This window comes from Corylus avellana, chromosome ca11, assembly GCF_901000735.1.
Source record: "Corylus avellana chromosome ca11, CavTom2PMs-1.0".
NCBI lineage: Eukaryota > Viridiplantae > Streptophyta > Magnoliopsida > Fagales > Betulaceae > Corylus > Corylus avellana.
Genome location: NC_081551.1, coordinates 5,893,777 through 5,918,528, shown reverse-complemented (window position 1 = coordinate 5,918,528; position 24,752 = coordinate 5,893,777). Strand labels below are relative to the sequence as shown.

General features: G+C 34.9%; 2 protein-coding genes across 5 annotated transcripts; one reads left to right on the top strand and one right to left on the bottom strand.

Moving 5' to 3' along the window:
* Positions 1-1,414: 1,414 nt before the first annotated feature.
* On the bottom strand, positions 1,415-11,276 carry LOC132165922 (uncharacterized). The gene is made up of 3 exons (XM_059576634.1): positions 10,904-11,276; positions 6,400-6,480; positions 1,415-1,981 (listed from the first exon to the last, which is right to left on the bottom strand). Exons 1-3 carry the CDS (start codon positions 11,060-11,062, stop codon positions 1,568-1,570), a joined length of 654 nt encoding a protein of 217 aa, XP_059432617.1. The 5' UTR covers positions 11,063-11,276; the 3' UTR covers positions 1,415-1,567.
* Positions 11,277-15,828: 4,552 nt separating this feature from the next.
* LOC132165617 (UDP-rhamnose/UDP-galactose transporter 6) lies at positions 15,829-23,921 on the top strand. 4 transcript variants are annotated; one of them, XM_059576254.1, is made up of 6 exons: positions 15,829-15,932; positions 17,010-17,201; positions 19,450-19,634; positions 19,726-19,926; positions 20,634-20,795; positions 23,264-23,921. In XM_059576254.1, the coding sequence occupies exons 2-6, from the start codon at positions 17,027-17,029 to the stop codon at positions 23,591-23,593; spliced, it is 1,053 nt and encodes a 350-aa protein (XP_059432237.1). In that variant the 5' UTR covers positions 15,829-15,932; positions 17,010-17,026; the 3' UTR covers positions 23,594-23,921. The 4 variants fall into 4 exon arrangements, with proteins under 4 accessions (XP_059432237.1, XP_059432236.1, XP_059432234.1 ...); XM_059576253.1 differs by having other exon boundaries at positions 16,983-17,201; XM_059576251.1 differs by having other exon boundaries at positions 15,829-15,982.
* The last annotated feature ends 831 nt before the right edge of the window (positions 23,922-24,752 follow it).

The following is a 24,752-nucleotide window of genomic DNA, read 5'->3' as shown; positions in this document are numbered from 1 at the left end:
ATTACAACATAACATAACAAGAAAGAACCAAGAGGAGGGCACCTCAACAACAAACCCATAACGTAAAAGACAGTGCTAAATCTGGAAAATGAAAAACCGGAATAAACCGAACAGGCAATGGACGCATAAATGATCCCAAAGAACCATAAACTATCCGGACCTCTATAACTTGGGCAGAAGCCAAGAAATCGACCACATAAAGCGGTAAAAACACCTAAACAGAGGATAGGCAAGAGCATGAATCTCAAAAGAGCCATACAGCATGAATCTCAAAAGAGCTATACATCTAACCTAAACCTTTGTTAGGATAGAACAACAACCACCGAAGTGATTGAGGGGGGAACAACACTACTAAAAACATAACAAAATTAGTAATCAAGGAGCAATAAACTCTTGATTCAAACAAAAAAGCCTCTACAAATAGAAAATCAAATACAGAAATAGAAAATAGTATGAAGAACTCAAAAAACAGCAATTGCGGTGGAGGGGCGGAAACTGTCTATGGAAGAGGCTAAAAGTGGCTCCAGGGAGCAAGGACATGTTGCGCTGTGGACAGGGCCTGGCGGAGAAACGAAAATCTGATTTTAAAAAATCCAATCTTCAAGCCTTCACAGATCTGGCCAGTGAGGAGGAGAATCTATAACAACTACTGTTTTGTAAAGATTTTGGATAAATCTAGAGAGAACTTTAGATGAAAGAGATATTTCTCATGAAGAGAAAATCCCAGCAAAAAGAAAAGCCTAAGGAAGTAGATCAAAAGGTGAGGAGAAGGAAACCAAAAGGTTTGCTCTCCTCCTCTTACTCTAGCGGCAGGTAGAGTGGCGTTTAGAAGAGAGCTTCTACTTTTAAGGTTTCATGGAAATCCTATCAATATTTTTTTAAATCTGACTTCAAATTATTTGATTCGCCAACTTTCCTTCCGTATCATGAGCAAGTTTGGTTTTTTTTGTTTATCAATATTGGAAAAACCAAAATCCTATAAGCCTAAGTTTGCCAAATTCAGCATCTGATATGTCATATTTAATTTTAGGGAAAATAAAAATAAAAACTCAAAAAATAATAATAATAATAATAAAAAGAAATTGGCTAAAAAGTATTGCCCAAATTATAAAAATTAAAAATTAAAAAAAAAAAAAAAAATTCTCTAAATTTTAGTCACCTTAAAATCAGTCCCATCAACTTTTCAGTCTAAATTGCTATAAGAATTTTTGTCACGCCAATCAATTGCCAAATCAACCGTCACGTCGGGAGGAATTTTTTTTTTTTTAACTATTAATGATTTTTCATTTTCTTTTTAAAAAATAGTGGAGCCTTTTATGGTAATACTGAGAAGAAACCACAAGAAAGTTATTTCATTCAATATTATTAGCCCTATATTCAGATTAAACTAGTGATTTTTAACAGAAACAATCAATAAATAAAAATTGAAATTAGCTAGATTTGCAGTGATTACAAGTTACAACATCTCTGAGCACACAATACATCTGACCAAACGGAAATTTCAGCAAGGAAATCATTTTATCCCTTTTTTTTTTCTTTTTTTTTTGCCTTGCCCTCGAAAGTAATTTCAGTATGGAAATTCATGACCTGGAGTATCTGCATGCATATCCATGCAGTCATTGGAGCTTGGTGAGTTGGTATCCCGGTTTTGGAGATGAGTAGAGTTTATCTCATTATTCCGAGGTCCTCCTGTTCCATATGCAATAATATTATTTGAATGGTATCCACCTTGTGCTAAGTGATAGGACTGAATGCTCCGACGAACGGGGCTGGAGAGAGCATTTGAGAATACAGAATTCTTAACTTGATTATCAGATTGCCCGGAACGAACTCCCTGCGCAACGATTGCTGCTGCCCCGAATGGACCGGAAGAGACGGGGCCACCCAAATTGGACAAGTGCATTGCATTTTGGGCATGCTGGTTCTGAAATGAAACCCTAGGGGACACTGGTGCCTCATCTGATCCATATTCAAGCTCATTCTGCAAAAATAAAGATCAAGAAAATCAACAAGAAGTCACTTTATTTAGCCATGGAGATCCAATCCTTCTTTTTTGACTGCCCTGCATTTAGGCACACCCAGAAAGACGCAGCGTCATCAAAGTAGTTAAGACTACCTCGCTGAAAAACAAATAGAAATGCAAGTGATCTCACTTTTTGAAACCCCCTTTTTTTTATGACGATAAACTCCTTCAAGGCAAGGCTATTTCGTGTACCCACCTTTCGGAACTTTTTGAATCCATTAAAATTAATCCATAGTAATATGCAGTAAAATCATTTAATATGGACTCTCGTATAATAGACATGACATAATGGAAATAATTATCTTTCCATAGCATGTCCAGTGGTTTAGTTACAAAAAGTAATTTTGTAGACATACATAGTTCCAATTACTTCTAAAAACACTTCTCTCTATGAAATTTTTCTCAGATCCTTCCAGGCTCCCGTTCGTGCTTGAGGAGGAGGGAATCCTCCCCTCCTTTATTGCTGTCTGCTGTTTCCTTTACTGAGTTTCTATCTTCGAGAGAGAAACTCCATTTTCTAAGAGTTTTCTCTAAATCTGCTAGTCTCTTGTGAGGCTCTAACTACCGTCCTTGATGATCTATCATTGATCCTCATAAAACCGCAGCCTTAGTCTCCCCCACCTCAACGGCCACATCATCCACCTCACCATTAGTCCTTTCCACTGGGTCGCTTGCTCAAAGTCAGGTCTTCCTTTCTCTGCCAGTTCCAGCTTGCAACGTGCCACTCCACCGCTCTCTCCAGCATCCAAGCTTCTCGGTGCTATCAACCGCTTCTCCCTCCAACATCCACGAGTTTGCGCGTGGACCTCACGCACTAGACAGCCTCCTCACACTGCCTTCCTCTGCCTCACCCTCCGCCAAAGCTGCTGTTTTATGGGTTTTTCCGGTTATTTACTGTGTTTTTCTGTTGGGTGTTGTGTTGTTGTTTACAACTTAGCGTAAATTGTTTGGGCTTCAAACTCTTTGCCTGTGATGGAAATCCCTTTTTCGCTGTTCTTTCTCGTTTTAGTCTATTCGGTTTCCTTGAAAGCCAAACTAGATCTAAGTTGTTATTTCCTAGTCTATTCGGTTTCTTTGGAAGCCAGACTAGATCTAAGTTTATAGGGGTTCTTTTACTCCCTATGGTTTTATCCATCTTAGTGGACTGCGGCTCTCACAGGCTGCATTCCCAAGTGACTTTCACCTTCCTAGGTTTCTTTCTGAGCTCTGAGGTGCTTGTAGTCTATCTTGGTTGGGTTATTGAGTTGTTCACTTGTTTTTGTTTTGTCTTTCACTGTATTATGTATATGTAATTTGTTTCTGCAGTATTTATAAAATTAAAAAAAAACAAAATAATAAAATAAATAAAAAATTGTATTCTTGTCACTAAAAGCTGAACTTTGAGATGATAGATGATAATAATATCATCCGTTTTGTACAAGGGTACTCAGTGTAAGACAAACCAAGGTCTGAGCCAGCACACATGATCTGATGGATACAAGGAAGTCAACACCAAAACGCCAGCCTCTAAGGCAAGACATGGCATAAGTGAGGAATAGCATCACTTGTTTTTTAACATCCTTAACACTTTTCGATAGTCACATAGTCATTGCCAAGTGATGAAAAAGGACAAAGATGGGGATAAATAAAGGAAGATAGTGTGTACAATTTCATTCCTGTAGATTTTTCATCTTTTTGGATAAGTTATCATAAATTGGACAACTGAAAGTAATAGAAAACATACAGAACGTCTTCATCGCAAGAAAAGATAATAGAAGACCATCTCTTAATGATTCCAGTATGGTTAAAACTACACGAGAGAAGATAGCACTAATGGACGATTCAGAACCATCTGACCTTTCATTACATTGTTTTCTTTCTTCTCCTTCTTTTGACTAAGACATAGATGGTTCAAATCTTGGCGGTGTTGAATCTTCGAATTTAACAACTCAGAGATGTTAAAATGGAAGGAGACAGCTAAATGATAGAACAACCTGAGGCAAAATGCGATGTCTACTAGGTGGGGTTTTCTGCTAAAGCCAAGAAATATCTTGGGAGGGGTATATTGGATACAATCCTACCTTTCAGCATTATTTTCGCATGAAGTAGCATTGTTTTAACTATACGAAAGCAGGAATCAATTGTTTTAAAATATATGACAACAAAGATTGTATACACTTTCTTTTGTCACTCCCAGATGTGGAATATGCATCTAAGAGCAGGGTGGCCGGATGTGCTCATGTTTTTTCATAAGCATGTATAATTCCACCACCTCCATGAGATTGAACCCACGACTCACCCCCATCCCTTGTTTACAGGGGAAGGAGATGCCACTTGCTCGAAAAACCATTGGCAGATATGCTCGTGTTTTCATGTCTGACATTGTTTGTTCATAAATTCATAGTGGCCACGTAATGGTTTTCTAAAGAGAGAGATAGTTGTGGCTCCTTTTAGAGCTGTGCCACACGCCCAGTTAAAATAGAGGACCCAACAAGTTGTCTAAGAGCTGGACAAGAACAATTTTTAAATCACCTATGCCAGCCTACCAGAGGAAGTTGCGTTGGTGGACAGAAAAACATCTCAAGCTCATTTTTCTATCTAAAATACAAGAGATACTCGTAGCTTCTTATCAGTGACTCACCAGGATTGCGCAATGGACTTATGCATGGCAATAGACACTTAAAAGAATTAAGAAATTTGCTTCTATTATGAATGATTTTCGGCACCTCCCACATGGGATTGTATGGCTCAAACTAAAAACTTCTTTCCTTACCAAACTTCATTACAAACTCAAATTTAAACCTTCGAATCTTCCTATAGGGCTCGTTTGATTCGCGGAATGCGTATTCCATTAAGAAATGTAATAGTTATTACTGGGAATAAATGAGAGTGGAATGGAATAGTTATTCCTATTCCTTATTTTGGTAACAATACACATGCAAAAACTGGAATTTAACTAAAATTACAACAAAAAAAACCCCATGCTATTTATTTCTTTTTTTTTTTTTTTAACTCAAACTGAAAAAATAAAAAAAATAGAGTGGCCAACCAACCACCCCCATAAACAGCCGGGGGTGGCTGCAGCCACCTCAGAGGCAGATCTGGGATGGCCATGACCACCCCTAAAGCAAATCTAGGGTGGCCAAGACCACCCCAGAGGAGCTCCAAGGGTGACCGTAGCCACCCCAAATGCAACGGGGGTGGCCGCACCACCCCCAGACGCCTCTGGGGTGGTCCCTGAAGGCGTCCGGGGCTGGTGCGGCCACCCTTGGCCTCTCACCCACTTTATTTATTTTTATTTTTATTTTAAAATAAAATAAAAAATAATATGGGTGTTTATGGAAAATGTATTCCATTCCTTAAGGAATAGCTATTCCTCTCATTTTTTTAGAAGAATAGCTATTCCTCTATGTATGGGATTAATTATTCCCACGGGAATAACTATTCTTAGAAACAGACCTCTACCAAACAAAGGAATAACTATTCCATAAGAATAGTCATTCCATTCCAAGAGTTTATTCCACAAACCAAACAAGGCCGTAAAGTTTCCATTGTCCTTCAATGCAATTAATAAGCTTCACGGGCATACATAAATTAAATAAAACAAACCACCAACTGATTATGTAAACCTATCACAAAGTTGTATACTTCTAATTACACTTGTAATATTTCATTAAGATGATATAAATGAACTCTAATTGCCTTGATTTAAGTAAATAAAACCTGAAAAGTGATGACCAACCGCCTTCCTCTCATTCTCATCAAACTCTCTATCTTCCAACATGTGAAATCCATCTCAAATTGGAATTACATACTGGGAGATAGACCAGATTGCTTGCTGCACAATGTTTACTTTTCAAAACAATCAGCCCAAGAGATTAGAAGTATATGGCAACATGCACCGCAGAATAGTGACAGGATGGGGTTTCTAATATGCAAAATGCAAGCATTCCAGCAGTCCACGAGCAATGGAAAGCAAAACACAAGCTAGGGATATAACATTAGCACTATTAAAGTATTGATTAAGTGATTAAATTTATCTATTTTTATTAGCTTAAGCTTTTGGGACAACCGATAATTTAACATGGTATCAGAGCCAAACGTCCTAAAATCGAACCTTGACTCTATCAATTCACCCCTCATTTAAATTAAATATTTCACGTGTTGGCCCTTACCTATTAAAAGCGAGTTTGAGCGCACAGGTAAGGGGGAGTGTTAAAGTATTGATTAAATGACTAAATTTACCTCTTCTTATCAGCTTAATCTTTTAGAATAAGTGATGATTTAATAAGCACAAAAGTAATAAACATTAAGGAAGTTACACCACAAATATATAAAACCAGAAAGCAAAGCAAGAGATAACAAAAGGACCACTAATTAATGGAAAGCTAAGAAACCTGCAAATAAGCGACTATATCCACCGTTGTCACTCTTGATCCTTCTTCTTGTTGTCTCAAAATCCATTGATATAGTTTATCCTGCAAGGAGAATTAGGAGGGAGAAAGAGAGAGAGTTATATACATATACATATATATATATATATATATATATATATACACGAAGGCTACAAGAAAAGGGCAACAATTGACAACTGATAAGACAAACAATGGAAATGAACATTTAAGGCCAAGGGGAAAATTATTGCCATTGAGTAACATCTCGTTTTTATCCATGATTGACAATTTATACAAGAATGAAATCCCAAAAGAATAAAACCAATATGAGTTAACAGCAATAATTTGAACAATAAAAGTCGCATATCAAGCAATGTAATTCACTGGGGGACACGACCCAAGTTTTCCCTTAAAACCAAGATGAAGTTGTCTATCAAATGGAGTTTGGGTCAGCCCGTGGATTTGGTTATGGGGCACACTTTATTGGGCTTGGACCCGGTGAAGGACAAGGGTTTGGGTCAACCCGATGTTTCTACAATGTTGTGCATGGCAGGTGGCTCAACCGCTGTCTCTCAACCTCCTCCAGCGAAGGTTGGTCTTCAACGGTTAACTCCCACCAAAGAGTCTATTGGGTCTATATCAGTTACTACTCTTAATGGTTCTATTGTATCACACTGACACACACAGTAGATGGCTCAACTGTCATGCCTCAACTTCAGCCCAGAGGAGGGTGGAGGGAGGACGATTGCCGGTGGTTCTGGTTTTGGGTCAATATCGGTGACAACACTCGACAAGAGGAGCATGGCAAGACAAGTTTTTTCCGCGACTAGGCCTTCATCGTGCATCCATCAGCATGGCTTAGATTCTGCCGATAAGTCTAGGTGGAAGGTAGTGTTTTTGGAAATACATCTCCCCACCACTCTCAACAGCTGCCGGCGAGGTTCCCAATTGGGTTGAGGTACCAGTTAGACAGCATTGGTGCTAGGTAGATAGGCTGGGCAATGATGCTTTTGTCCCCGGGCCAGTTGGGGGTTGTCTACCAGTAATGACCCTAAGTGGGCTCTTGCTATCAATAAGGGAAGAATTACTTCTTCACAGCTATTTGTTCCCTTCGGCCCTTTCCTTTCCTCGGGTATAGTGGGGGAGGCCGATGTTTTTGGGGATAAAGAAATTGGATTTGCTATGTTTGTGTGGCTAGGATGGAATTGGGTTGTGATTGGGGAAATAGGCAGCTTGCTTTCAACCCGACTCTGGCTCGAGACATGAAGCTTTCCAATGGGGTGGTAGCCTCTCTCTATACCCCTTTAAGTTCCTATCAACTTGTTGTATTGAAAATTTATGGTAGCTCAAGTTTTGAGTATTCAGAATGGGTACTGCAAAGAGTGAAGGAAATTTATCTGGTTGTGGGGGTCTCGTGTGTGAGTTTTAAGGAGCAATTTATGGCAATTCTAACATCTATTGAAGCTAGCCGTAGTCATAAGGTTCCAGCCTCCGGTTCTAAACTAGGGAACAAACTATTGAGGCTAGCCGTAGTCATAAGGTTTCAGCCTCCGGTTCTAAACTAGGGAACAAAGGTAGCTACTGCAAAGAGTGAAGGAAATTTATCTGGTTGTGGGGGTCTCGTGTGTGAGTTTTAAGGAGCAATTTATGGCAATTCTAACATCTATTGAAGCTAGCCGTAGTCATAAGGTTTCAGCCTCCGGTTCTAAACTAGGGAACAAACTATTGAGGCTAGCCGTAGTCATAAGGTTTCAGCCTCCGGTTCTAAACTAGGGAACAAAGGTAGCAGGGAGTTAAGAATGTTGGAGTTCTCCATCAATTATGATTTAAAAGGTGAGACCTCAAGTCGTGGTAAAAGTAAGGAAAAGGGTTATGAACTCTTAATGATGCTTAAATTGTTATCCTAAAACGTTAGAGGATTGAATGAGGGGGATAAATGTCTTAGGGTGAGAAACTTAATCAGAAAATGGAAGGTTGATATTGTCTATTTCCAAGAAGCTAAGCTTCAAGTCAAGTCTCGTAGTGTTGTGCGTAGTTCATGGGGCTGTCATCATGTGGATTGGTGTTGTATGGATACCATTTGAGAAGCTTCAATGTGATTTCTTATGGGGTGGGCTAAATGAAGAGTTCAAATATCACCTGATAAGGTGGTCCAAGGTTTGTTTGCCAATCTCTGAGGGAGGGTTAGCGATTTGGAACCTGCAGATGTTCAATTGTGCTTTCTTAAGGAAATGGCTTTGGCGCTATTGGCTTGAGAGAGAGGCTTGGTGGAGAGTGGTGGATTTGGAAATTCATAGGGTGGATGGTATTCTAATGAGCCATTGGGCCATATGGGGTAAGGTTATGAAAGAATATTAGGAGGGGTTAGGGAAGCTTTCAAGTCATGCCAAATTTGAGGTGAAAGATGGCTCCAAGGTTAAATTCTTGCATGATATGTGGTGTGAGGATATGGCCCTTAAAGAAGCCTTCCCAGATTTATATGGAATTGCTTGCACAAAGGATGCTTCTATAGCGGTTCACGTGGAGCTTTCTAATGATTCCCTTCAGTAGAACATGAACTTTGCTAGAGTGGCTCATGATTGAGAGGTGGATGTCTTTGCCTAGTTCTTCGAGGTGTTGTATTTAGTGAGAGTGAGACAGGAAGGTGAAGACAAGTGGTGATGGGTCCCCTCCAAATAAGGGTTTTTTATGTCAAATCCTGTTGCGGTGTCATGGGTTGTAATGACGGCTTTCATTTCTCTTGAAAAGGTTCTATTGAGGGTGGCCTTTTTTACTTGGTTTGTGGCCCTAGGAAAAATCCTTATCATGGACAATTTCAGGAAGCAACACAACATCGTGGTCGATAGGTGCTGCTATAAAAGGAATGGGAAGTCCATGGACCATCTTCTTCTACAGTGTGAAGTTACTTGTGCCATTTGGACTATTTTCTTCAGTCGATTTGGACTGTCTTGGGCTATGCCTAGGCGAATAGTCAACTGGTATGCTTGTTAGTGGATTGCCGCCAGCACTCTAAGTGTTGCTGTGTAGAAGAGGATACATTCATGCCTTTTGTGCTATCTATGGATTAGAAGAAAAGGAATGACAGAAGTTCTAAGAACCGTGAGAAGACTTTGGAAGAGATTAAGTCTTTATTCTTCAATACCCTGTATTTTTGGACAATGGCTTATGTTTCTCCTTTAATGATTAGTTATCATGATTTCCTTGTTCTTTTTACGCCTATTAGGTACGTGGTTTTTCGTGTATATTTCATATGTATATGTAGGTGCCTTATGCTTTTTATTTTATTTTTATAAGTAATATTGTATATTAAAAAAAGTGCAATGCGCCTCTAAGTACACATATAGCCTTATGCTTTTAATGATATCTTGCTTATAAAAAAAATACAGATTTTTCATAAACAACCGAGATTTTGTCCATCCCGAGGTTCTATATTTATATTAAAAGATGGAGTACTACTTGGAGTAGAAGCAAGGAACCAAATAAAGTTTTCAAACGATATTTATGGAAATCTGTTATATAGCATAACAATTTTTTTATAAGTTAAACTTTTTGTATAACATATAACCATTTCATATTGTAAGAGTATGCACCAATACATTGCTTATAGTGATGAAATGTTACATAACCCATTAATGGGTAATGCCACTTGAGGTAGTAAAAAGATTGGTATTATTTTCAGAACATGGTGTTAATGGTTGAGGGTTCAGAGACCGTAAAAGAGTTGCTACACTGAGAGCTAGTCAAATCGCTGAAATATGATTCTTGAAACTGTCCAATCTTAAGCTTTTTGGATGGAACTTGCAATCCTAGCTATTAGCATAGCATTTTTTAAGAAGATTTTGATGATATAGCAAAAAAATTCAAAGAACATCATTACATAAGAAAAGAAATGCTTCAGATGCTGTACAATAGCAATGCAACGCTCAAATCAAAAGGCTCCATAATAGAAATATGCCAAAGCAAGTAGACAGGACAGGAAATTGAAGCACAAAGTGAAAATAACGACTTGAAGCTTTAAAAGAATTCTTAACCAAGCAAGTGTGACTCCATAAACAATAAGAAAAAAAAAATGCAGAATTGGGGAAAAAATAAGAAAAGAAAACTTTTACTATGAATCAAATATAGGGACAAATTGACGACCCAATAAGCAAAATATCAAATAGCTCCGCTTGGTCTGTGAGAAAATCAGGAAAATTGTAAAAATGAAAACAAAATAATCCCAGTGTCTTCGTTATTTATACTCAACAAACCAAAAGCCACATACAACAACGCCATAGTTCAAACAAACCGAGAGCTCAAGAAAAAAAAAATCCGGAATTCATGATTTTCTTCAATTTTCTCGGTAACCAAGCGATGTGATATGCCAAAAGACAATTATATTACAAAACAAACCATCAAACAAACACAGTAATCCCATCATATTAAACCCCTGACATGTATAAATACATAAAAATAAAAATAAAAACTATATATTATTATTTAAGAAAAGAAATGAAGAGGAGCGAACCAGCGCGTGACGTTCACCGGCTTGGAAGGAGAGGCGCTGGTGGTTCATGGTCTGGGTGTAGAGCTGGGAGAGGGAGTTGGCGGCGCTGCAGAACGTCGTGTACATGCTACGATCCACCTCGTCCAGGCGCGTGGCGTCGGACTTCCTCTTCTTCGCCATGGTCGGTGGGTGAAATTCGTTTTTTTTTTTTTTTGGTTCTTTGTATTTCACCTGTAAATAGAAACGGATGGATAGGGAAACGTTCGTTGTGTGAAAGCGTGGCGGATGGTTAAAGACAATGATAAGGGGCTGAGAAGTTTTTGAAGACAAGTTGGGAGCAAAGAGATGGAAGTTGGGGGCTCTTTGATTCTTTTGGCACGTGGATTCTTTCTTTTTTTTCGTTTTTGTGTGTATGTGTGTGTTTTTTTTTTTTTTTTTTTTTCTCTTGGGTCTAAAAGGCCAGAAAGCAAACACTCGTGAACAACAGTCAACACCGAGCTGAAGCTCTAGCCCAAATTAACATTAGCCCAAAAGATTTAAAGTTAAAGTTAAAGTTTTTTAAAAAAAAAAAAAAAAAAGAGGCTAAGATATTAATCTCTTTTAAAAAAAAATTATCAAATTAATATAGGTACCTGACACGATCTAATTACGACCCACGGGTATGCGTTACACGATTAGCCTATACACGAACACGACCTGTTTAGCTAAACAGGTAACCGGGTCTAACACGATTATGACACGGAAATAGCCGGGTAACCCGACACGACCCGTTTAACCATTTTACAATAATCGGGTCATATCGGGTTAACATGACCTGACACGACTCGTTCTCTTAACAAGTAACCCGACCTGCTAAAAACCTTAAACCCTAAATTTTTTTTTAAAAAAAAAATTGTAATAATAATACATTAATACCAATACAATTGTTAATAAAAACATTCACAAAATTAGCAATTTTCAACTCTATACATATTAGAATATTAGATAGTCCATTTCCATAATTCCATGTAATGCAATAATGATTTTAGTCTAGATGTTATCTGTTTTAATGTTCATATTAAATTTCACACACACACACACACCAGTGGCGGAGCCACATTAGCCCTTGGGGCACCCCCAAGGATTTTAAAAAAGATTTTATTTTATTTTATTTTATTTTTTTATTTTTTAGGGTGCCGTGGGTAGTAAAAAAAAAAAAAAAATTCCTTTTAAAATTTTACTTACCCATTACCTAGACACAGCAACCCTTCTCCCGCACCAAAAAAAAAAAAAAACTCTAAGTCGCTCTCTCTCAGACTCTCTCTAGTCTCTTCGTAAAGTGCAGTTCTAAACTTTTTTTTTTTTTTTTTGTATTTCTGTCTTTTTGATATAGTGTCGATATGTTACATTTCTAATATATCAATTTGAGCAAATATTTATGAACTTTTATAGATATTTTTTGTGATGCATATATTGTGTGAAGTACCAAATTTTTAGGGTAGAAAAAATTTTTAGGACGCCAAAAAAAATTTAACAGCACCCCCAATAGAAAATGGCTGGCTCCGCCACTGAACACACACACCTCTATATATATATATATATATATGTGTGTGTGTGTGTGTGTGTGTGAAATTTAATATGAACATTAAAATTAGATAACATCTAGACTTAAAAATCATTATTGTATTATATATATATATATACACCATTTATATATATATATATATATATATATATATATATATAATGGTGTATATATGAAATGAATATGGATCAAATTAGATTTCCCACGACATCTCCATCATAGCAATAAAGAAAAATATAATAATAATAGTAAATAAATAAATAAATAAATAAAACCTAACAAAAACAAAATAATAAATAAAAAAATAAACAAAACTCAAAACTACCTCATCATTAGATTCATTACAAATTAGGTTCTCATGGGATGCCCGGTGCTATCCACTTGAAGTCTTGAATGATCCATGATCCATCCCATGTAATCAAAGATATGAATTATGAAACATTACAAATATGTTCATTTTTTTACCTTTTTTTTTTTTTAACTGGGTCTGCTGGGTACCCGTGGCCGTCAGACCCGGTTACTGTTTAGGTCTGGCGGGTACCCGTCAAACCTGGTTAGTACCCGCCAGACCTGAATAGTAATCGGGTCTGACGGATACTAGCAAGACTCGAACAGTAATTGAGTTTGCCGGGTCGACCCGTTAGACACGAATTAACCGGGTCTTAAACGGGTAGACCCGATTAAGACCCAAACTCGATAAGGCCAAACCCAATACCTGTTTTTTCGTGTCGTGTTCGTGTTGGGTTCACGGATCGTGTTAAAATTGTCAGCTCTACTTTATATCACAATAGTAGAGTTATCATTTTACATATTTTTGACGCTTCTACTTTTGTGATATAAAGGATTAGATTCAAATGAATCGGAGAGAATCTTAATCTGTTAAAATCAATTTTTAGATCAAAATAAAAAATTGTAAAAGCCAAAAATCAAGAATTAATTTTCACTTTCACGTTATCACTATATATATATAGATGTTGCTAGAAAGAGCCATTTGGTAGTAAATGTTTGGCCATGGACCTTTTCATACTCCTTTGTGTTGTTCAACAATTATTTAAGGCATATTTGAAATTCCGTTTGAGAGATCTAAAAATGCTTTTAACACTCAAAAAGTCTGTTTGAAAAAAAAAGTATTCGTTTGGTAAAAAAATTAAAAACGTTTTTAATTGTTCAAAAAGCTTAAAAATTGCCAAAAAAACACTTTTAGCAAAAACTTAAAAATAAAATTTTTGCTCAAAAATTTTTTTTGACTTAAAAGCTCTATTTCTCAAACACAATCTCAAATAAACTCTTATTCTCAAGACCATCTCATCTTCATGTATACAACTCCTTCACTATTTTCGCAATCCATTCACATGGACCTCACTGTTGAACCAACCCTCCGCCATCAACCCCTTTTTTTCAAAAAAAAAAAAAAAAAGAAAAAAGAAAAAGGTAAACACAGTACTTTTTTTACTTCAAAGTCACTTAAAGGGTGATATACTATTTAAAAAAAATAAAAAATAAAAAAATTGAAGCGTAAAAAGCTATGAGCAATAGATTTAATGGGGCCTTGGGTCAAATCGTTGACATTAACCAACACTTAATGCTGCTCCAGGCATATGTTGCTAACAAGCAAAGTTAATGGTTACTTAGTGAACAGAAATTTCATCCGACTAAACTAGTTAAAGAAGAAATTTCCTCTAACCTAATTTAGTAAGTGTAAAGTGTCATTTCTTATATTTTTTTTAAAAAAATATTTTAAGAGTCATTTATTACGATTCCACTAATTTATGAACACAAACATTAATTTTTAAGAAATCAAAACATATTGAATGGCACTTATTACTTATTAAACTAGGTTGAAAGAAATTTCTGTCATTTTTTTTTTTTTTTTCGGGTTTAAGAGTTTAAAATGGGTCAGTTTCATTTTGGAAACAAAGATTAAATCGTTTGTAAAAGTTTTTAATAAGGTATAAATAATATGGATAAAGTTTCAATGGGTAAGAAAAAAAATTCATTCAATCAAGTTTATTAAGTTTATATATTTTTAATCACATTCATTTTGGATGTATGTTATCTTAATAGATTTAATTCAAAGAATTTTTCAACTCAATTTAAAGAAAAATTATTATAAGCACTCGAAAATTCTTATAAGCTACCAATATATAGAGTATGGACCCTCAAAAAGAATGATACATAAAATTTAGACGCCAAAACTAAGGCTGTTGTTACACGATCTATGAATTAAACATGAAATTAGAAGGTTTGGACTGACGAGTCTAACCAGTTTGATTAAATGGATTAAGTTATAGTTGATTTATATAGTCTTATATATATGTCTCGACATAGTCAAAATTCAGTATGCGACACAAGAGTTGTCAATTTTTTACGCAACCTGCAAATTCGACATAAATTCAATACAAAATTAATAAATTAGGGTTGAAGAATTTAATTATATTATATTATATTATATTAATGTTTGGATGTAACTTGAACTCAACAAACAAAAATTAATTGTCATCTCGGAGGGGTAAATCAAAAGCCCCACTAGTTATGGATGTGTCATATAGTTGTTGTGACCAAAACGATCATGCGAAGAAGGAAAAGAATGGGAAAATGACTTTTGCGGAGCACATGAGCATGTAATTCCCTTGAAACAGAGAGAAAATGACACAATGGACCACCACTTAAGCAAATACACAAAATAATAATAATAATAAGGGCTAATTTCACTTTAAACTCTTGAATTACTACGCAATTTGACAAATCTCAAATTTCAAAACCTCTTAATTTGAACCCTTAACTTTCAATTGCAGTCAATTTGAACTTCTTCGTCAGATTAATACCTAAAAGACCAACAAAATATTCCTGATTTTCATTTTTATTTATTAATTTATTTTTTATTTTAATTTAAAATTAAGATTAAATTTAAAATTTTATTAAAAAAAGTTTAGGAGTATAAATGTTATTGTCTTACTTTTAACGTTTAAAATTTGACGGAGGGGGGGTCAAATTTATTACTGCAATTAAAAGTTCTATAGTAAGGAGTATAAACTAGTGACTTCCGCTTCATAAGGCGTGATTTCTAACCGATTGAGCTACCCGTTAGAGACGGAGGTTTGTCTAATCTTGTGATAATTTAAGGGTGTAAAGTGAAGTTGCTCCTAATAATAAAAAACCTTTACTTTTTTTCAAATCAAACTGCAATGATCAAATTAAACTAAACAAAATCAAACCACATGATTTAATGACTTTTCTAAAGTCCACTCCTGAGATCCCGGAGTGGACATATCAACGCACACCCTGACACCCCCAGCCCCAGGCAACATTTTTCAGAAAAATAAAAAACGAATAAAAAGAAAAATAAAAACGTTGTAGTGTTGGTTTTCTCTCTCTCGCTCAGTGTACGTCTCTCTTTTAATGGAGAGAACGAAACTCTTAAATTCCATCCCCGCTTCTTAGTTCTCAACATTCTCTGTGCCTCCTTCTGCCAGCACGATTTTCGAGGTCGATTCTTCTGTCTCTTCCTCTTCATCTCCCTCTCCCTCGCCTCGAAGGTTCGGAATTCGAAATCTTCTTCATATTTTGCAAACGTCTTTCTCAGCTGTTGTTTGTTTCCGTGGAAACAAACGGAATTCCTTTTCGCTTTCGTTCCGTCTTTCGTTGTGTTGATCTGTGGTGGAATTTGCTGGTTTTTGTGCTTAGAATTGCAATAATTGTATGGCTTTATGCCTGGAGTTTTGCTCTGTGTTTTTGTGTAAGAGTGATTGATCTGTTTACAGTTTTTGGCAATTCTTCTTTGCGTGTTTGTGTTATTCATCTCAGAATCTTTTGCAAATATTTTGTTTTACGTTTTGTTCTTTTGGTATATTGTTGAATTTTGTGGATTTGAGGAGTTTTTAGTGGATGTAGGATCTTTGACTGGAATTACATTTGGTGGATAGATGAGTGGATAAGGTTTAGTGGCAGTTTTTTCAATGGAAAACAGCTGCAGGTCCAGGGTTCAAATCATTGAGCTGAAAATTGTTTACAAATTTAGATGGAAACTTGATTAAAACTTGTATAAGCGGGTGTGAGTTTGTTCATTGTTTGATTGATTGGTAAGGACGCCAATTTTGAGAAGGCCAATCAAACTACGAACATTTGGAAATCTCTGAACTCTATTTCTTCGATTAGTTGTGAGAAATTGAATGTAGCACTAAGGAGTATATCTGTTGAAGAACCTGAAGCATGTTGGAATTTTGCAAACAAATCTGTAAAATGAAAAAGTTTGTTCGTGCTGCACAATGGCCTTGAATATAAATTTTGTGAAACTGCTATTGTCTACCTACAAAATGGCCTCAAAATAAGCTGTTGAATTTTTTTAAAATTGTGCATGCGGATTAAGAAGAGATTTTTATGATTTCTTACTTAAAGGTTTCATAAATCTGTATATATTGATGCCATATTGTAAAGCACTCTTTCTTTTCTCTACAAGGTAGCATTTGTTACCTGCAAAGTGTTTTCTTTGGTTTTGTTTTATTCTAATTTTTTGGGATAACTTGTTTCCTAATGCAGATAAAGTTGTTTGCCTTTGATATTCAGGCGTAAAATTTGCTTCTATGAAGACTGAGAAAATACTGGTGACAAATTCATTAATAGAGAAAATGACTTCAGCAAAGATGGCTGATAGAAAGGCCATGCTTGATATTGCTTCATGGATGTTTAATGTTGTCACATCTGTTGGAATAATTCTTGTCAACAAAGCCTTGATGGCGAAATATGGTTTTACCTTTGGTATGTCACTTGTGATTATTTTAATACAATGATTTGATTAATTTTTCTCCCTTGCATTACTTACCTAACAAATCTTGTGCTTTATGCCTTGAATATTATCATGATTTGGATACAATCAGTCATGTTGTGTGGTCTGTTTTCTATTTGACCTTCTTAAAGAGGAAGAAATTGGGGAGAATTCTTGTTATGAACTTTTTGGATAAGTTAAAAATTAATTAATTATTTTGAATTTAACATAAACAATGCTGGCGTGGATTTTGGTTTCGCTTTAAATCTTGTAAGTTGAAGGTTTTTAAGTAATATTTACTTAAAATTATAATTTTAACAACGGATGTACTTGTGTGCCTCTTTTTTATTTATACCTTTCATAGGTTTTTTCTTTCCCCCTTTTCACCTTAAGAAAAATCGTAGCATAAGAGGCCTTCCACTGACTTTTGGCTGATGTTGCCTCCATAGTGAAATAACTTCCACATTGAAGGGAAACAAAAAGATATTAGATATTTGATTGTCTTTCTATTGATTGTTTTAAAGAAATGACATCATCTGCTAATGTGAGTCGTATGGTTTAATTTCTTCACTCTGATTGAAAATTCCTCGATAATGTTAAGATTAACACTGCTAATCATATAATGAAATCACTATGATTGATTAGAAAATGGTCAAAATGGATCCTATAGGTGAAATCTATTACTTCAAAGGAAACAACCTTTGGCAGTTCCAGTGATGGGGATGGAAAATTCCGTCTAAGAGATGCTCATTTTAATTTGTTTCAAATCCATTTTAAACCTTGATCAAATCAAGTAAAAAGGCCCAAGGGCGCTTCTTGGTATATTCAACATTACTTATTAAAAAAAAAAAAAATCAAGTAGAAAGGCCCGAAGGCGCTTCTTGTTGAAGATTTTGATTCTTTTTTTCTTTTGTGATCAATAAATTTCTCGAAGAGACACGAAACCTTTCTTTTTGCTGAAGATGGTTTTTGAATGTTAAAATATGTTGAGATACTGTTTTAGTATTATCTAGGGAACCACTCTTAATCTGATTACATTATTATTATTGTCCATGAAAGTTGCATGTATAATATTATAGACATTTAAAAAGGCTGCCTGGGAATGAAAAGTTTGTTTTATTGACATCTCTAAATCTTTAGGATTAGATCTCTGATAAAACTTTGCAAAACTAGTAATCTGATAGAAAGATGATTGGTCAAGAGTCCTTGGGATTTGTTTATAGTTGTATATTTGGTATGAGCAAATTTTGTTCGTGCATTATTTGCTTTTATCCGAAAATGAATCCTTTGAACACTTTGATTAGATACAGAGATACTTTGATGATATACCCATAAACCCTCCAAAAAAAAAAAAAAAAGAAAGAAAAATTCTTGAAGCATCAGTTCATTGTCAATTACAATGCCATTTTTCTGACGTGTTTTTCTTTCTAGTGCTCTGTCCCTCCCCAAATGGGGCTTTATCCAACTATTCCTTTATTGGCCACACTGAAGGGAAATAATCCATCTATCGAACAGACCTAGGGATTCTATGTTGTTTCATTCTGACTTGTAGTCTTTCCAAGGCGCTAAATATTGTTTTGGGGTGCATTTTGGTTAGAGTAGAATTGGATAATGGATTTGAGAACTTGTTGTAAATGCTCTAACTTACAAGTTATTTTGAAGGTTGCACCAGATATCCTCATAGGAATCTAGCATTAATTTATAGAGAACTGGTGTATGGCCAGCTGATATAATGTTTAATTATGATGGATTGTAGTTGTTATAGCTTAACCCAAATAGTTGACCTAAGGCTTGCTGGTTTTTATGTTGGTCATGATGATGGATTCTGAAAAAGCTTAGGAACCCTTGTCAAAGATCCAAAGGCAAGCCAAGAAATTGGAAATTGTCTTTGAGGCCTCTGCATCTACCCATACTGTCGGAGAAGAGAACAAACTCTTACGAATAAATTTTTAGCCATATGTTAATGCACACTTTTGTACAACACAAGAATGCCATGAGGAAGGGCTCGTGTACAGAGCTTTCAACAAGATAATTCTGCCAAGATGGAATCTAATTCATATTTGCTTATGTTGTAATAAAATATATTTTGTTATGTTTGCAAACTATTTACCTATCAAAAAAAGTATATATTTTGTTATGTTTCTTAGATTAATAGTTGTGATGAAATAAAACAAGTTGCTGCAAATTGCTCCTAAATGTTTGCAAATCTGACATTGCATTCTATATAATGCCTCCATGCAGCTACAACATTAACTGGTCTGCATTTTGCCACAACAACCTTGTTGACCGTTGTTCTTAGGAGGCTGGGATATATTCAGGCTTCTCATCTACCATTTTCTGAACTTTTGAAATTTGTTATATTTGCAAATTTTTCCATAGTTGGGATGAATGTGAGTTTAATGTGGAATTCTGTGGGATTCTATCAGGTCAGTTTTGGTAAAACAATTTGTTGACTTTTTTGCTTTGAAAATTTTAGAAAGTATAATTAATATTTTCCTTTTCAATTTTCATGGTCAGATTGCGAAGCTGAGTATGATCCCGGTATCTTGTTTTCTGGAAGTTGTCTTGGACAAGATGCGATACTCAAGGGACACTAAACTTAGCATAATGGTAGTCCTCCTTGGTGTTGCAGTTTGTACTATTACTGATGTGAGTGTCAATGCAAAGGGTTTTATAGCGGCTTTAGTGGCAGTTTGGAGCACTTCGCTACAGCAGTATGTAAGTAATTCTTTGTTGAACCCGTGATACTTTATAGAGATGCAATTAGGTGTGAATGGATTAAGGGTGGTAAATTAAGTCCTGGGGCTAGGCTGGTTGAGTCTTAGGTACATTATGTTTGTATTCTTTGCATGTATTTCTTTCATGTATGTGCGTAGAAAGACATGCAACCTCATTCATGAATACAGTCATATACATGTGTTGCTCACATTATTTACCTATTGATAATTTGGTATCCAAACCATATTAGTTTCTTGTGTTTAATATGGGTAGGGTTTTCACATTGCTGATTTGGAATGATGTGGGTTTCATAATGTTAGAGAATATGTATGTGGGTTTGTCCCACATTACTCATTTGGAATGATGTGGGTTTCATAATGTTAAAGAATATATATATATGAAGAGGCTTTGATTATTGACCTGTATAAATAAGCCTCTTATGTAACTCTCAAATCAATCAAGAAAATATGTTGTCTATTAAGGCTTTAATAAATAAATGTAGGCTATTTGTCAGACCACAATAATCTTTGTGTCTATTTATGTTATTTCTTGTTGTTCTGCTTTATATTATGTGTTCTTACGCATAACGTAAGTTCCAAACTGAAGACTAGATTGAGTAGTGTTGGTTCATTTCAAAGGTCACATATTTCTTATCTTACTTATAACATAGAATATATAACGTTGTTTTGATTATTATGCTTTTGCAGTATGTACACTATCTTCAGCGAAATTATTCTCTCGGATCTTTCAACTTATTGGGGCATACTGCTCCAGCACAGGCAGCATCCCTGCTAGTATTAGGGCCATTTCTTGACTACCAGTTGACTGGTAAAAAGGTTTATGCATATGACTCTAGTCTCGCGTCTACGGTAAGTTTTTTTTCCTTCTCTTTTAGTCAGAATTATATAAATTTGGTTGGCATGATGAGGTGTACTTTTCTTTACAACCGTGACATATGGGAAATTTTCCAACATCGCACATATCATTCCATGACCTAATTCTTCTGTCTATGCCTTTATATGCATGTGATTATCAATATATTTTTATGCTTAGTTGCATGTCCTTTTTACCCGTATTCATGCTTGTATTTGTATCTTATGCTTTAAATGTCCATGATCTGAGTATTGTGGTTGGTAGCCTAAGTTTAGGGGCTGCAGTTACTTTTTATTACTATTCAAATAAAAAAAATCATTATGAAACAAGAAAATCATTATAAAATCATTACTTTTTATTACTTTTTCTTTTTCTTTTTCTTTTTCAAGAAAAGTACGAACAGTGCCAAGGAAGGGGGTGATGTTTAACAATCACCCCCTAAGACTTTTCTGTTGTATGTTTTTCACACTAACATATTTTTCTTATGGAAGGTGGGAAATTCATCCTTTTTATTGCAAAGAGGGATAAGTCATAAGTTGCCTGCCTTATTAAAAGAAACATGCTTCTTCTTTCAATCTTTTGCGAAAGAGCATATTGCTTATGACTCTTCATTAGGTATAGGAGGGGGAGATTCAATGGGTATTATTGTCCATGAGCTAGTCTCATCTTTTGTTCTTCCTCCATAGTTTGGACCAATGACATTTCTTTAATTTCAAACCCTAAGGGGAGAATAGCAGTGTAATCATTCTTCCTTGAAAATCTATCCCCATTTCAAACTGTCACCATTTTGGTCTTTTTTGTCATTTGGGGGATATATTGTTACAATTATAAGAAATTAGGATGCCAATTGCCCAAAGTCAAAGTTTGGTGGGGATGTACATTAAGTGCGATAGTTTGGGGTGGTAAAATTATAATTTTCCCCAAAAACATTGCCTCTAATTTGTTTGTAGAGAAATATCTTAAATTTGCAACAATTTACTCGATTTAGGTGGTTGCTTGATTCTTTTTTGAGCGAAGTTTCTTATAAAGCTTCTTAGAGCATCAAGGATCCCACTTTAACAAGTCAAGTGATGAGACAAAACATTTATTGTCCCATCCATATACAAGAAATATGGTCATGGAATAGCATAGGCTACCTCATATGCTATATATGGGGAAATATATTAATTGCCTTTATTTTATTTTTATTAAAAAAAAAAAAAAAAAAAAAACTATACATGTGAAAAAGCCCTAACAATTTGGAGGTCGTCAAAATTGACGGCCAAAATTGAAGATTAATGACTCTTAAAAATGCATTTAGAAGAAATAAAATAAATGCATATTTAAGTCTACATACCCTCTTCAAACTATCACTCGATTGATAATGTTCTCTCCAAACTACTAAAACATTATTAATATCCCCACCAAGACTAGCAAAAAAATCAAAATGCTCCTATAAATTTCTCAATAAGACAAAAATACCCATATACATTCGAAAAAAAACTAAATAAAAAAACTTCAATTTTTTTAAAAATCAAAGTTTTTAAATTTTTTTAAAAAAGAATTTTTTTTTTTTTAAAAAAATTGTTTTAAAAACGAAATATTTTATTTTTTTAAACGGAAATTTTTATTTAAAATTTGATTTTTTTTTAAAAAAAGAAATTTTTAAATTTTTTTTCTTATAAAAAGGAATTTTTTATTTTATTTTTAAATTTGGCCACCCCTTGGATTTATTTATTTACTTATTTTTGGTTGTAGGTTTTTTCTAGAAGTTTTAGTATTTTTTGTTTTTATTTTATTGAGGGTAATTTCGTCATTGGGGAAACATTGACAATGTATTTATAGTTTGGAGGAAATATTGTCAATTTGGTAGTAGTTTAAGAGAGATATGTAGACTTTTCTCTATATAATAATTGTCTTATCATATTAATATTTTTGTCAAGCTCATCGACAAATATATGTTTTCTCCACACCTGGCATACCATCATGCTTGCCAAATGTCAATATGGTTAGGAATTATTATCCTATTTATAAAATACCTAAAATTATAATCTTATTATTTTATAAAGAAACTCAAATTATGAGCTTATTGAATAGTAAATGATTTATTATTAACCTGAACTTTGGCATATAATAAGACAAGCTCAGGGAGAAAATGTAATCCAACAGATTTGACAAAATATATTAATCTGATGAACACTTGTTACTTTCATTTTTATTTTTATTTTTTTCTCTTTAACCCTCAATGATTTGGGTCACTTTTGTTTGGATGCAGTTATTCAGCTTATTGAATAGTAAATGATATATTATTAACCTGAACTTTGGCATGTAATAATAAGACAAGCTCAGGGAGAAAATGTAATCCAATAGATTTGACAAAATATATTAACCTGATGAACACTTGTTACTTTCTTCTTCTTTTTTTTCTTTTTTTCTTTTTTTTCTTTAACCCTCAATGATTTGGGTCACTTTTGTTTGGGTGCAGTTATTCATAATTCTCTCTTGCACTATCGCGGTAGGGACCAATCTGAGTCAATTCATCTGCATAGGCAGATTTACAGCTGTGTCGTTCCAGGTGCTTGGACATATGAAGACCATTCTTGTTTTGATTTTAGGTTTCATTTTATTTGGTAAAGAGGGTCTCAATTTACATGTAATTACGGGTATGATCGTTGCCGTTGTTGGAATGGTCTGGTATGGCAATGCCTCCTCTATGCCGGGTGGGAAGGAACGCCGTAGCCATTCTTCTCTAATCAACAAATCCCCCAAACACGGCAGCTCGACAGAATCCTCCGATATGGATGATAAGGTCTAGATTTCACTAAAAAACTCTACATTCCACTACTCAAAGAAAAGAATGTTGGTGAAAGGAATAGGATCCTCTCCAGTTCATTTGAACGAGAGAGTATTCAGTTAGTTATATTTGAGGAATATTTTTGTCTTTTCACTTTTTGGGGGAACAAAAATACTTTTCTAATATAACTAACTGAATATTTTTAGATTTAAATGAACTAAAAATGATCCTAATTTGTATTGAAAGGGTGCACTGTCCCCATTAAAATTACATTAATTGTTTCACAGATGATGTCCATTGTAATTTATTTCCTTGATAATTTTCAAGCCATCTGCTCTCTCTTCTTTTCTTCTGCCCTTTGTTTGTCAACCCTTCATATATTTTGTTTCTTTCTTTGCTATGGGCTGGAATATTAGGCCCAACGTTTCAAAATTATTATGCTTTGGCAATATGAGCCGACAACTTTAGATCCAATCAGCGAATCCAAAATTAATGGATTATGATTGTAGACTTTAACTCGTTTAAGTAAATAAATTAGATTATAGTTGACTTATATAATCTTATAGCTATAGTTCAATTGGACTCAAATCTGCTACCCTTACCCTGCAGCCTAGGGACCTTCTTGGAGGTTCACTTATTGTGGTCCTAAATCGAAACACAGCTGGGTCTGGGTATTTAAAACAAATTCAACCACTGGTTTCTCCTCTGTTCAGGTTCCAAAGAGAGAAATAATAGAACATCTGGGAAAGCCAGAGCTGCAATAAATCTCCCATCTTCAGAGACCTGGGCAAACGATGCATTAATTCAATCATTAAATATTTTGGCTCTTTTTGTGGACATTTACGGTGTTTGTTTGTTTGTTTTTTTTTTTATCAACAAGTTTCAAACATGTTCTCTTACTTTAATAATACAAAATGACTATTTTTGGGCTCTGAAAAGCAATCACCCCCATTAAAGTAACTATATTGAAGAAGAAGAAAAAAAAGGAGCTAAATTGTTAGTATTATTGTTGTTGATATATATATATATATATCCCCATTCTGAAAGGGAACATTTAAGATGCTATTTTCAGGGCCCTGCTTTTTGAGGTGTGAAATGCACTGATTACAAGTGTTTGCGTTGAATAATAATAACAATAATAATAATAATAACAATAATGAGATGGAAACCAAAAATTCAG